The sequence below is a fragment of the Hipposideros armiger genome, unplaced genomic scaffold (assembly GCF_001890085.2).
Source record: "Hipposideros armiger isolate ML-2016 unplaced genomic scaffold, ASM189008v1 scaffold_59, whole genome shotgun sequence".
NCBI classification, from domain to species: domain Eukaryota; kingdom Metazoa; phylum Chordata; class Mammalia; order Chiroptera; family Hipposideridae; genus Hipposideros; species Hipposideros armiger.
In genome coordinates, this window is record NW_017731409.1 from 4,767,492 (window position 1) to 4,781,080 (window position 13,589).

The window sequence follows — 13,589 nt, forward strand, 5'->3', positions numbered from 1 at the left end:
GTTCCCCTTCCCCCAATTCCCCAATAAAAATCTTTAAAAAAGAAAAAGAAATGACAGGCAGAAAAGTCAACCCCTGATGTATTGCATATCAGATGAAATTAGAACGTAGGCTTTACATAGTTGAATAAAGTTGACATAAAAAGAGTCCTTTCAAACAATGGGATTCTAAAGCTTAACAGTTATTTTAAAAATTCTGCTGTAAATCCTGAAAAAAAAATCCTTAGGTATCAATAAAAAATAAGGCAACTTGAAGTTAGAAATGTATGAAGTTCACTTGGAATTGCATGCAGAGACCAAGTTTGACTGGTGCCCTCTCATGATCCGTATCTTGAAATGCCTTTAGCAGGAAGACTGGTTCACACATACGGGTGAAAAAGCAATCTCTCCAAAATAAATCAGAGAGTTTTTAAGACTCCACTAAATAACAGACCAATTAAGATTGTCACAAACTTAATGCTGTCAAATAGATGACCTTGAATGAAAATTATGCAGAGAGCTTTTCTGAAGAACTCCATTTATGCCACATGCTTATTATTCTTTGAGGTGGAGGAGGTGGCGGGGAACATAATTTCTGTTTGAAAGTTCTTTTGTTTTATGCTACCATTACCTAAATATTACTGGGTACTATTTTTATATCCTATAAAGTACTCTGCAAAAATGTTATGTGAATAATGCTACATAAAATAGAGGGGGATTTTCATATTTGCTGGGTTGTAAAGCAAAGTTAATAATGCTTGACTTTTAAAAGGGGGGGAAGATATATGCTAAAAGAAAATTAACAAGTATATGATAAACCAACCAGCCTTGTAAAATTCTGAGTTCAAAGAGAAACTGAATCCCCACTAAAAACTCTATTTATGCCACACCAAATTTAAATGAAAATTAATGTGGTATTATTAAATTGCCTTTTAAATGATTGTTTTAATATTGTCAAATGGATATGAATTGAATAAGCTATTTAATGTCTTGCATATAAAATAAAATTGCTTAAAATAAATACCATTATAATAAAAAAATTTTATGAGAGACATCTAAGTCATCTGATTCCTAATTATTTCTATAACACAACAATTTGGGTCACCTTAGAATTCACTGTAGCAGGATTTAGACATGTGGAAGATATATGATTGTAATCAGATTGAAACCGATTAATTTCTGGATTCCTTCTTCAAATGAATTGTACTTATTTAATTCAGCAGATATTCGCAATAGAAAAGATTGAGGAGAAACCACTTAAGAATAAATGCAAGTAGAGTACACATCTCATCACAAAAACAATTATATTACATTCTAACTAAAAATATCTATCAAACCAGTTGGGGTGGGAGGATAGTAGAAACATAGGACTAGATAAAATGTTACTTTCTTAACAAAAATAAATTCATCACACATATTTACCTAGTATGATTTTATAACTCCCAAATAAATATGCTTAAACCTTTCAAAATGTTATATTTTCAATAACTTAAGTGCTGTGCTTTTTGCTCGGAGAGGTTACTAAAAATGCAAGTATATTGGCTTGAGCCATTCTTGCAGTAAATGAAGGCAGGATTTTTCAGAACACTATAAAATGCACCAGCTTTAACCAGATTTTTAAATTGTTCAGTTTTAAGTATGATATTTGCTGGTAGCTATCCAAGTCCATTAGCACCGCATATAGTGAATTAAAAAGTAGTTTTAGGGAGGATGACATAACAGTCTTTTTTTCTTACTGTTTTAAAAGTTCTACAATGAAAAATTAATTTCTTGGCTCACGTGTTTTGAAAGATCCACTTTTCACTTTGCTAAACTGAAGGATTTGGGTGGGTCACCCCAACCCCAAGGTTATAAGCATGAGGGTAGGAAAATCTGAGGGAATACTTTTGCACTTCAGCAAAGAATCGTGCCAACAATATCCATTATTTACTTCAATTCCAAACTCTGATTCAGTTCCAAACTGCCAGAGGTCTCAATATGTACTTACAGAAACAGAAGAATCTACAGGACAAATTTGCACATACTTCCTACATGCAATCCATAAGTAATTCAAGAAGTCACCAGATCATTTAAAATAATCTAATGTATATTCGTTTCTCCAAGAACGTACAAGTCCTTTTTAACAAATACCTTACAACTCCAGTGAAAGCTCATTACTTCATCTACTTTCAGAGTAACACTGTCACTCAGTTTAGACAATGGGGGATTTATACAATATGAACCCTAACCTGTGAGGTAAGGAAGTGTGTTATAGTATTATGGCCACAAGAAAAGATTGAAATAGAATCACTTTCTCAAAAAAAAAATGCAATCATTGATGAGATCGATGATTTAAATAACAGAATAAAATGCAAATAAGCCCTTCTTGTTATATGAAGTTCATTTTTGGGTAAGGGATTATTAGCTGGATTGAAAAAACTGATGAAAAAGTTAATTTTCAGTGTCCATGTAAAATGTTTTTTACTGGTGTCAGGCACAATGAAAGAAAACTGACATTTAAAATATAATGTGCATTAGCAATAACTTTTTGCTTTCTATTCATCCTTGTACTTGGTCAAGAATGAATAATGTTTTCACTAAATTTTTATGATTTCCTAGGACTTTTACTGCCAGGCTGGCTTTGAATCCACTCTCCCCCATTTTGAAGAGAGTTGATGAATACAGTCTCTAATAACCCTGCAAGATGAATCCATGTTATCTGGGATAACTTGTTACTTGGGAAGTTTGCCTTCTCCTGGATGGAAAATAATATTCCACTTATTTTTGTTGTTTTGTTTTTTAACTTTCCAGCAGATGATCCCATGCAGAAATGGATTTATACAGGTCTCTTTGGGTCAAAAGAAAGATGGAGAGGGAAAATGCCCTCGCTGTTTCCCCAGCTTTGCCCTGGGTAATTATTTGCCGGTTTGAGGTAATTTGTGAATGGCTTTTGTAAGGGACTTGAGCAAAACTAGGAAATCACTCATGTCTAATTCAACAAGCATATTCTGCACATTCTGCTGAAACTGGGAAAATGCAATATTTTTTTGAGGTAAGACTACTGCCTAGGAGTGTAACAACTAGAAATCATATATTCACACACAAAAAGCTCACCTTATTCACCTTTTTAAACAACATAAATGTGCACTGCAACAACAACAAAAAAGTTTTTGAAAACCGAATGCAGTATTAACCTATACACAGGATTGAGCTATCAAAAGGAAACCAGGCTTTGTGACATCAGAGGACAGTAGAGTGATTATGGCATACTGTACGTGCTCAATAAATATATCTTCTTTCTCCCAGGCACCCCGATCTCCACATGCCATGTAGCAACTCCCTGTATGTCACTTTGCATTGCAATCGGTACTGACTTCCTCCAATCCAGAAGCGAGTGCATTTTAGTGGTAGGAAGGGTTTTTATAAACATGATTAATTCTTTAGCACTTCTGTGCTGGAATTGTACCTTTAAATTCCACAGGTGAAAATGTCTCATTTGTTCTGTATAAGAAATGCCACACATATGTAGAATAATTAAAGTTTTTTTTTCCCCCTCCCATGATCCGGAAATTAAGTCACTGTAGAAGATTGTTTATTTTATTATCGTCAGAGGCCATTTCGTTAACCAGCTGTTCTATAGACAACTGGATAGCATTGCTGACAAGAGAGGAAGCTGTTTCTATTAAGAGCGTTTCATATTGTTCTGAAGTTCTACCCTCAAAACCACTATCATTAGCAAAAACCCCTACTTGCTCATTTTCAGTTGAAATTAAGAACTGCTTAGGGACATTTTTAGATTTCTTAACGTCAAATTCACTGATTTCAGTGTCCGTAATAATAATAGCAATTGGCTCCATTCTTTTGCTTTCTTCTGGTTTGGGTTTCTCTGCGTTGATCTCAATTTCTTTAAAATCTGATTCCTGGCTCAGTTCAGACTCCTCTGGCTTACTCACTTCAGCTACAATCTCTCCACTTTCATAGTCTCTCCAATTTGGTTCACTTTCTAGGGTATTGTTTCTGGCTTCGTCCCCAATTTGTTGCTCTGGGGTTGCAGGTGATGGGGGAGCATCCGCAGGTGATGGGGGAGCATCCGAAGCGGCGGGTAACTGCTGTTCTGTTTCTGAAGTCTCCAGTGGGCTTGCTTGCTGGGGTTGGACACTTTGTTCTTCCTCAATCTTTTCAACCTCTTTTTCAAGGACTAGAGTTCCTGTGTGAATTGCAGAGTGCTCTGGATCTAAACCAAGTTCTACTGAAACCACTTCCTCTCCAGGAGAAGTTATGCTGTTGCTCACGTTTGATTCACAGACCTCATCACCCCCTTTCTGGGAGAATTCTCCACTTCCATCCTGGATCGACTTGGTCTTTGGTGCCTGGTCACCTGATTGGGTTGGAGTTTTCGTATCCAACCTTTCAGCCTCTCCATGAACTCTGATGCTGCGGTCTGCATCTTCTATAATTTTGGAATGATTACTTCTTTTCTCCCTCTTTGAGAATTTTATGCAGGGAATCTTAAGTCTGGATTTTGCCTTTTGTTTAGAAAGGTCAACATCCTCAGCATTGATTTCAGGTTGCACTTTAGCCTCAGAGGGCTTTTGCTGCTTTGAAGACTCTGACCTTTTCCTGCGTGTTACAAGATGTTTGATGGAGGCCCAGGCTCCCCCTGGGGGCTGTGGCTGATCAGAGGCTGTTTCTGGGCGACATTTCCTTGCCACATCAGCAGCTTCAGAGCCAGCTTTGGGCTTCATTGCTTTGGCTGATTTCTTTCTTCTCTTGAAGCAAAGCATCGATGCTTTTCCCTCCTGCCTCTCATCCTGAGGACTAACTTCCGCTGATCTCTTCTCATCTTTGGTTTCTACCTGAATTTCAGAAACTGGGGGCTCCATTTTTATGTTACACTTTTTCCAGGAAATGATATTCTCTCTTCCTTAGCAGCTGTTGATGACAATAAAAGTGGGAAAAAATATCACACTAAGAAAAATTTCTTCTGAGTGTACTCACTCCTTTCGTCTTACTCCATACAGTTGTTTGAGGTGGTTTCTCCTGTATACAAATGCCTGCTTTCTCTATTACTTGTAATTTATCTCTTTCATTTCTTCATGAAAGCCCTTTACTTGATAGATTTTTGTTTTGTTTAAAGATCAACCTGAAGAGAGAAAAGAAAGTATTTTATTTCACCATCATCAGTCTATTGATTTCTATAAAGACTATTTCCGTTGAATGTATATGATAAAACCAGACATCTTTCCCATATAATAACATACTGAAAATGACTGGAGAATAAATATTGGGGTTAACTTTTGCCCTATCAAAAAGATTTCAAGGGCCGGCCAAGTGGTGCGATGGTTAAGAACTGGCTTGGGACGCCAGAGGGCCCCGGTTCGGATCCCACATATGAGGGCCAGTGACACTGCCCTTCACAGCTAAGATGCTGAACAACAGCTCAACCTGGAGCTGGGCTGCTGTGACTCGCTGGCAACAGCGTAGGCTGCAGCCCCTGTGGCAGTGGGTTGCCATGGGCTGCCGTGTGTAGCCAGCAGCCAGTGTGAACGGCCTGCAGCCGGTGTGAGCGGCCGTCCAGAAGCCGGTGACTGATGTGACTTGCCTGGGAAGAGCGCAATGATGGTGCCAACTTGGGCCAGTGAAGCAACGTCCTCCACTACTAGACTGAAGAACAAAACGACAGCAACTTGTCNAGCAACACAACATTAGGAATTAGTATCCCGTAACTTGGGCCAAGCCATTTCTGTACATAATCTAGATGGTCTTCCAATCACTATGTTTTCTGGGCCAATTTGGCCTTCTAAAGCTGAACTTGTAATGCTTATGCATTATATTTGCTCTTGCTTCTTTTCTAAAGGCTTGGCTTCGACAGATATCTACTTAGATGCAAATTCATAAGGCTTGTAACTGAAAACTCAGTATATTTTTATCTGTGACAATGTCCTATATAATGAAGACACACAGGTTCCAAGTCAGACCCAGACAGGAAAAGAGTTTAAGCTGAACTTCTACAAATTAACTATAAAAATGTCACAGAAATGGGTGAGTCACCTTCTGTAAAACAAAACATCTACACTTTAGAAAGCCTAAGTCTGACATCTGAGTGCCAATCAATACTCCCCAGAACATACTATATTAGTCTCTGTGCTCAAACTCTGAAAGAGATTAGCAACTGCTGGGTGTGGGGAAAGGAAGGGACGGCTCCCCATTCCTAGCAGGGAAGCCTGAAGATGACATTATAAAGACAAAGGACGAGTGCCCATTGACACAGACATGCATGAGCACGTTGGCAGAAAATTCTAAAGATGGTCCCCAAAACAGTGATGAGGATTTTCGGCATTTTTACTCTTTCCCAAAGAGGATTTTTTTCCCCCCAAAACACATTGGTCATAATGATAATCAGAAAAAAAACCTTAAATGTACATACACACATGAGCTTGGATATAGAACTTCGAAAAGAAGTCACCACATCTTAAATTAATACATAAAATAGTCAAATCATCTGAGTCCTGTTCAGGCCTGAACAGTAATTAGGAGACATTAAGAATAGTGACTGTTACGCTATCTCAGTTATGTGAGGAAATGTCTTCGTCCAAGTTGGCCTCTAAGCTTTGTTCTAGACGACAGTCTTGAGCTGGGCAGACTGTGTTTCTCTCTGAACGACAGGCAAACCCTCACTGGCCTGACCACTTTCAGTTTTGCTTTCATCTCTAGAGTCACCCCTCTGGCACGCAGACATCAAAAGTGACAATACGGACTGTAGCTACTGCTCTTTTAGCTGGCAGCTACTGACAATTTCTCCAGAAAGAATACGTTTTTGCAATATTTAAGGTGCTGGGTAAATGGTTTAATGTTCCTATTAAGAGGGAATTTCTACAAAGCCAAGGACTGATGAACATCATAACAAAGCTAAGCCTCCCGCTCTCTGGAGTGGCCGAGGGGCACTGGTTTGCAGGCTCTTGTCTGACCACCTTTATGCCATGAGATGGCCCCACACTGAGAGCTGAGAGACGCAGGGCTCACATCTTTAATAACTTGTCCAAAGTCAGCAGAGGTGACAACAGGATTCGGCTTTAATGTTACATACTTTGACTCTATAACACCACCTCCTAACCACTTTCTTACTACATTGAAAGAATATAGCCCCCAAAGGAGATCTATTGGTTTCTTTTTCATTGTCTATTGGCTTAGTTTAATACTCTAATCCTGCATTGCAGGTTAAGTACAACCTGCAGATACAGGATATGGGCGATCTAAGGGGGGAAACTGGGCACAGGATCAGTGTTAACCCTGGGACAAAGTTTGTCCAAACTGCAATTATGTCCTTAAGCATTCCTCTACCTCCCTATTTGCAATTATCCTCCTTTAATACGCATAAAACCCACAAGATGAGGCATTTGATAATTCATCTTGAAGTGTAAATAACCAACCTCATCTTTCACATTTACAGGGTTCATTTGCATTTTAAGGGGGAAATTCTTTACTCAAAAACAACAAATTCCCTGGATTTCAGGCCTCAGCTCTGGGCCTCTCAGGAAGTCGCAGGAGATGCACAGCCTCTGTCCCTACCTCACAGGGCTGTTGGGAGGATTGAGTTAATCTCTGAAAGGTGCCCAATAAATGTCAGTTGTGATTATATATAAGCACTACGACAGCTTATCAATTAGCCCACCCTGGATTCAGCCAAGGTCATACTGCCACTGGAAACAGAATTGTTATTCAGTACAAGCAGTCATGGCGTCATCCTTGAACTGGCACCAAGATGGTCCACAGAAGGGGATTAATCATAACAGGCCCGACTCCAACTTTCTCCTCAGCAATGAACCCTGCTCACTTGGCATCGGCTTAATGGCTTCAGCAATCAATTTAAGGCAAAAAGCACAGAAGAGCAAGCACTCCTCTTTGCCTGTAGCACTAACTTACCGTTCCTACCAGGGGGTACAGGAAACCAGCCCCAACACTGGCGCGGATGTCACGGATGGGCAGGACAAAGCCTGTAGGCACACCTTTCTCTTCTGGGTTATGCGACAAGGACAGGTGCGTCTTGGCCATGCAAATGGGCAGATTCCCAAAGCCCTGGGGAAAGGAGGGAACAGGAGCAGGACGAATGACAAGCTGACCCCAAAACAAAGAACATCTGGGCACTGTGAGGATATGCATCCTTCAATTTATTTGAACGTCTCCACTCCCTTTATATCCACCTCCACCTCACCGCCCTCCAGCTTAGTTATTAGAGACCAAAAAAGGGAAAGAATCTGTTGGGCGAGGGAGGTAAGTACTCACAACTGTATTCCTCGAGTATTTTATTTTTGTCTATATAACCAATTAAAAATGACAGTTTGGCCGGACGAGTGGCTCAGTTGGTTAAGAGCTCAAGAGTTTGAGCTCTGAGCAACAGCGGTTTGATGCCCGGCCTGAGATGAGCAGCCGCTAGGCTGCCAACAGGTGGCAGGATGGCTCAGCTTAAAAAAAAAAAAATGACAGTTTGGAGACATGAAGATACAATTGAAGACAGACTCTCAATATTTTAGTAAGACATTTCGTATCTCCTCATGGCTTTTCCATACACTCATGTACCACCTATGGGTAGATAAACAACTTGGGACTGGATCACCGAATCCAATCCCAGTATCTCAGAGGAGAAAAGGCTGCCGCTCAGAGAAGTGAAGCAGTGGGTGCTTAGCAGGGCTGGGAGGACTCTGGGATTCTGACTCCAAGGCCTGCTTTCTAAACACATGAAAGAACAAACCAACCAAACATCTACCTGCTTTGTGTAGACTTCCACTTTGTGCTGAGCTTCGGGGAGCAATTCAATGTCGTCTGCCCCATAGATCTTCTGCGCAATGATCCTGATTTTATCCTCAACGGGGAGCTAAGAGACAGGAGAGAGGGGGGGAGGCCATGACTGGACACTCAGGAGGACGCTTAACCAGGACACGGCCACATTCCAGATCAGAGTCCCCAAAAGGGCCAGGCGATGTTTCTCTAGGCATACACAGATATGCGAATAGTTTGAGGTTTACTGGGTTAAAAACATTTTCTTTTAATACCAAGACCCAGATTTTACATGTGGAAAACNAACATTTCAATGTGAATGTATTTTGCTCTATTCTCTTTGTTAAATTTCCATTTTTGATTACTCTGCAAATCTGATACTATTTTACCAATTCTTGAGTTATGCTGTCAAATAAATGAATTATTTATGACTCTGAATTGTAAGTTAACAAAAACCAACAACAAAAAACAATGAATGTAAGGTGATAAGCAAGTTAGTGTAATTTTTATTACATGCAATAAAGAATTCTGAAGCTGCAAGAGATCTTAGAGATTATTTGAGATTAATCAAATCCAGTCAGGCTGAAGAACGGGCATTGGCTTGCAGAAAGCCACACAGTTAGATAAGGTCATGGCCAGAGTTAGAACTGAAGACATTGACCTTCCAATGTTTTTTCCATTATACCACAAGGTTTCCATTCTAAAACTGTACATTCCATCAAGGAGGTGAAGTGCTACTCTTCATACATACTCTGGGGAAATTTTAACATTACTGTCATTCTCCACTCTTAAATCTAGTTGTATAATGTTGACATTTTTTTCTAAGTATTTGCTGTTCAAACATTTTCCATTACAAGCACATAGTTGAAGATCAGTAAGAGTGAATGATAATAAGGGCTGACATTTATTGAGCAAATTCTGCGTATTTGGAAGTGCTAAGCACTTTTGCACTTTTACATACATCTCTAATCCTCCCTACAACATTACAAAATGAGAAGGTGGTGGTATCACCATCTACAAATGAAGAGGCTTAGAGAGGTGAAGCAACTTATCCGAGATTACAAAGCTGGTGGGTAACAGAGCTCAGATTCAACCCAAGATTGTCTATTTCTGCTTCTGAAGCCCATGCTCTAAAACTGTGCTTTAAGAGTTTCATCAGAAAAATGAATTGTGTGGAGATGTTAATCTGCACTTGAGTCACTAGTCAAAAATTTTAAAAATGGGGCCAGCAGAGTGGCTCAGTTGGTTAAGAGTTGGCTTAAGAGCTCGAACTCTGAGCAACAGGGCCGCCAGGTTGGATTCCCACATAGGCCAGTGACATTGCGCCCGAGCTGAGATGTCACTGAGCTGCCAACAGGTGGCAGGATGGCTCAGCTGGTGTAACAAGATTGCCAGTTCGATTGTGGGCTATGCCCACCTGCAATGAAGACTGAACTCAGCACCTTGAGCTGAGCTGCTGCCCGGATGGCTCAGTGGATATACTTGCGCTCTTAACAAGGCTGCTGGTTCGACTCCTGCATGGGATGGTGGCTACGCCCACCCGCAACTAAGATTGAACACAGCACCTTGAGTTTAGAGGCCACGAGCTGCCGACGGAAGCCAGATGGTGACTGGCACCCTCCACAACGAAGATTGAAGAACAACTACTTGGCTGGTCCCCTCCCCCAATTCCCCAATAAAATATTTTTAAAAAAATTTTTTAAATGTTTAATGGTTATTTAACCATAATGTAGCCCATCAATTCCTAGAATCAAGATTAGGCTGAGTTCTTGCTATTTTAAAATCAAGATTTTGAAATTCCTTATACTTTATTTTCTTGGTTTTGGAACTAATTTGAAAGCCAAATATAAATGATAAGCTGCACAACTGGCAAACCGATTAGTTATATATAAATATAAAGGTATATTTAAAAATTAATCCACAAAATGGTATGACTGTACCAACGAACAGAGATGAGGTGATCATCTAAAAAAAATCCTATGAATTTTAGTTGATGGATGTCCTAAAATAAGCAAAGGGGCTCACCTGTTGTACTTTTTTCCCCTGTAAATCTTTCATTGTTTAAAGTTCATTTGGGTAGGCTAGTTCTATGAACCACAGAAGGAATTGGAACTCTGAAAATCGGTTTATGATCTAAGTAAATATTCCCTTAGGTTGGGTGGCACATACTCCATGCCTCTGGCAGAAAGACAAAGTCATCCTAAAACAATGATGGAACTAAAATATGAACATTTTTAGTGTCCCTCCTCATGTAATGCTTCCATAAGTAGAACTACAGCTGATTATAGCTCTCTTTAAGTCTTCTCCCCTCTTGTGAGTTCTCAGCGCCTGAGAACTTTAATTAACCAGAGGATGTATAATTAACAGAAATATTGAAATCAGGTCATGTTTAGGAATGTATCATTTGAAACTAACATGAATTGCTCAAAGACACTGCTTGAGAAGCTCACTTGAAAGATTATCACACTGTAGATATAAAACAAACACCAAACAGAAAACTAAAATGGGGAAAATGCAGTCTGCAGACATTAAAACTTTGCGAAATGTTAGACTGCAAATGATTCGTCCTTAGCCTGCCACGGTCATTTTATCGCCTCAGGAATCTTAAAGTCCCTGCTGTCATTTCCTGATAGAATCCATCGCCATGGAAGATGCCCCTTCCCCTTTGCCCCTGAGCAGAGAAGCGCGGAGGCAAAGAGCGACCACTCCCTGAGGAAAGCAATGATTCTCCCAGCACCAGACATGGACCACGAAGCTTCCTCCGGGAGGAAGGCGTCTCTCGTTCAGGCTGATGCTCCTTATGGCAGGAGCTAGAGCGCAGGATAAACTACTCAAAAAGGAAAGTGCCGGGGGCGTGCAACAGACAACCCAGCTTCTAGCTATCTGCACAATTATAATGCCGGGAACCCAAAATCACATTTCCTCAAATAAAGGGCAAAGAAGGAGAAATCTACCGGCAACCCATGCTTCTAGGGCGAACTGGATGGCTACGGAGGGTAGGTGGGTAGGGCTGATGAGGGTCGCGCAAGCTAGAGATTCCTGCGGACAAATGACCTTCCCAGTTCCTACCCCGGTCATCTCCGGGGCACGCATATTTCGGGGGTCCAGCCGACACTTTCGGCCCACCCCGCCGCGCAGGCGGTCAGCGGACCAGGCACTGGCCTGCACCCTCTTCCCCCTCAACCCCCTTGCCCTCCTTCACTCACCCAGGCCGCCGAGGTTCCTGACCCGGGAGTCCATGCTGCCCAGGTTGGGGGTCGCTCGCCAGGCCTGGTACCTAGACAGCCAGTAAGCTACGGTGGCACCCGGAGCGAGCAGTCCTCTGCAGAAAGACCGCAGCCTGGCGGCGCCCCCTCCCCAGAACGCGGGAACTGACAGCCGGCGGCACCAATGCGCGCTGAGCGGGCGGGAGAGGGGCGGAGCCAGGGTCGGTGGGCGGATGGGGGAGAGGGAGGGGGCGGGGATCAGCAGGTCCACCTGCGAGCAGTCTGGCCAGCCACGTGGGAGCAGAGCTTCGCGCTCCTAGCCTGGGCGCGAATTCACGCAGCGCGACAGCATCCGGGGAAGGGCAGGTGGGCCACCGATGGGGAGGGGACCCAAGTAGTGATGATCTCCGCATTTTCTGAGACGCAAAGTAGCAAAATCTGGTTTTAAATTATAGGCACTCCTATTATAAATACCGCCCCCCCACACACACCCCGAATATTTAAAGGCACAGCAGACATCACATTTTAAAGGTAGGATTCAAAACTGCAGCATGCAATCTCGTTTGTTTCGAGAGAAAATTACATACGTGAATTGAAACAGAAAAAACAAAACTTTCCCAGGAGTGGGTGTGAGTGTAATGAGGTTATCATGGTTCATTGCCAAACAGGCTGTCAGAGACCCAAGCCTTAGTCTTGTCTCCCTAGCCTAGGGGGCAGGTAGAGATGATACAACCTGTGTGTGGACAAGATCAGAAGGACACAGGAACCCAGCCCCACCCCATCCATCTTTTATCCTTTATATATTTCCAAGACTAAGTTGAGGTAGCTTGCAAGTTATCTGTTTCCCTTCAGGATATTCCTAGATGCCAACTTAACCTTGTCCCTCGATTAAGGGGGTGGGATGGGGTGGGTGTGGAGTACAGGAGATGGCTTTCCTTGCAATTCCAGTCCCAATCAGAGCAAAGGGCACAGGCAACATCTATCTACTGCTGGCATGACTGGTGGGTTATTTTCATACATTTTCTGAGTCTTTAAACAAGTTGCTAGCCATAGTGAAAAGCGCCACAAGCTTTTATTTGTACATGTAACACACTGTTTTCATTCACACCGGTAAAAGGTGTCGCTATGAGAGCTTAGGGTGACTTGCTTTGGGTTTCATATTACTTACAAGGGCAATCCTGCAGGACGCACTCTCCCTTGCCTCCTCTGTCCCCTCCCAGGCACACCATCCAGATGAAGAACTATTATGGTGGAGGGAAGAACTGAACAGCAGTTATCCTTACCTCCTTTCCTCAATAGGATCATGATCTTGGGAGAGTAAATCTCAGTTATCCATTTTTGGATGTTTTTCCAGGAATATATTTTACCTTTGTAAGATTCTATAGCTTTCACTCAGGCTTAAGGAAAGAACTATTAGGATACAATAGCAAAGCTGAATCTAAGTTGTCAAGATCTTAAATTTACAGATAAGAGACAAGAGCTATAAAACAGGAAAACCCATAAGTGTCTAGTTTAGTTATAATAATTCAATTTTTTTAAAAAAAGAATTCAATTTACCTTTGTTCATTCATTAAACATCTATGAAAATGTCTTTTATATCCTCAGATGGGCTGTTAACCCTGCTTACTGACAATTTTGAACTTTAAAGAAGCC

At 41.5% G+C, this 13,589-nt stretch overlaps 2 protein-coding genes across 2 annotated transcripts in view; both read right to left on the reverse strand.

The window, feature by feature from the left end:
* Positions 1–1,160: 1,160 nt before the first annotated feature.
* Positions 1,161–12,141, reverse strand: AKAP5 (A-kinase anchoring protein 5). The gene is made up of 2 exons (XM_019641302.1): positions 11,937–12,141; positions 1,161–5,098 (listed from the first exon to the last, which is right to left on the reverse strand). The coding sequence occupies exon 2, from the start codon at positions 4,836–4,838 to the stop codon at positions 3,531–3,533; it is 1,308 nt and encodes a 435-aa protein (XP_019496847.1). The 5' UTR covers positions 4,839–5,098; positions 11,937–12,141; the 3' UTR covers positions 1,161–3,530.
* Positions 7,854–13,589, reverse strand: part of MTHFD1 (methylenetetrahydrofolate dehydrogenase, cyclohydrolase and formyltetrahydrofolate synthetase 1) — a 70,411-nt gene continuing 64,675 nt past the window's right edge. Inside the window, exons 25-26 of the mRNA XM_019641284.1 lie at positions 8,720–8,827; positions 7,854–8,031 (exon numbers count right to left, since the gene is read on the reverse strand). Of these exons, the coding sequence (XP_019496829.1) occupies positions 7,870–8,031; positions 8,720–8,827 (270 nt within the window). The 3' untranslated portion in view covers positions 7,854–7,869. The remainder of the gene's footprint in view (positions 8,032–8,719; positions 8,828–13,589) is intronic.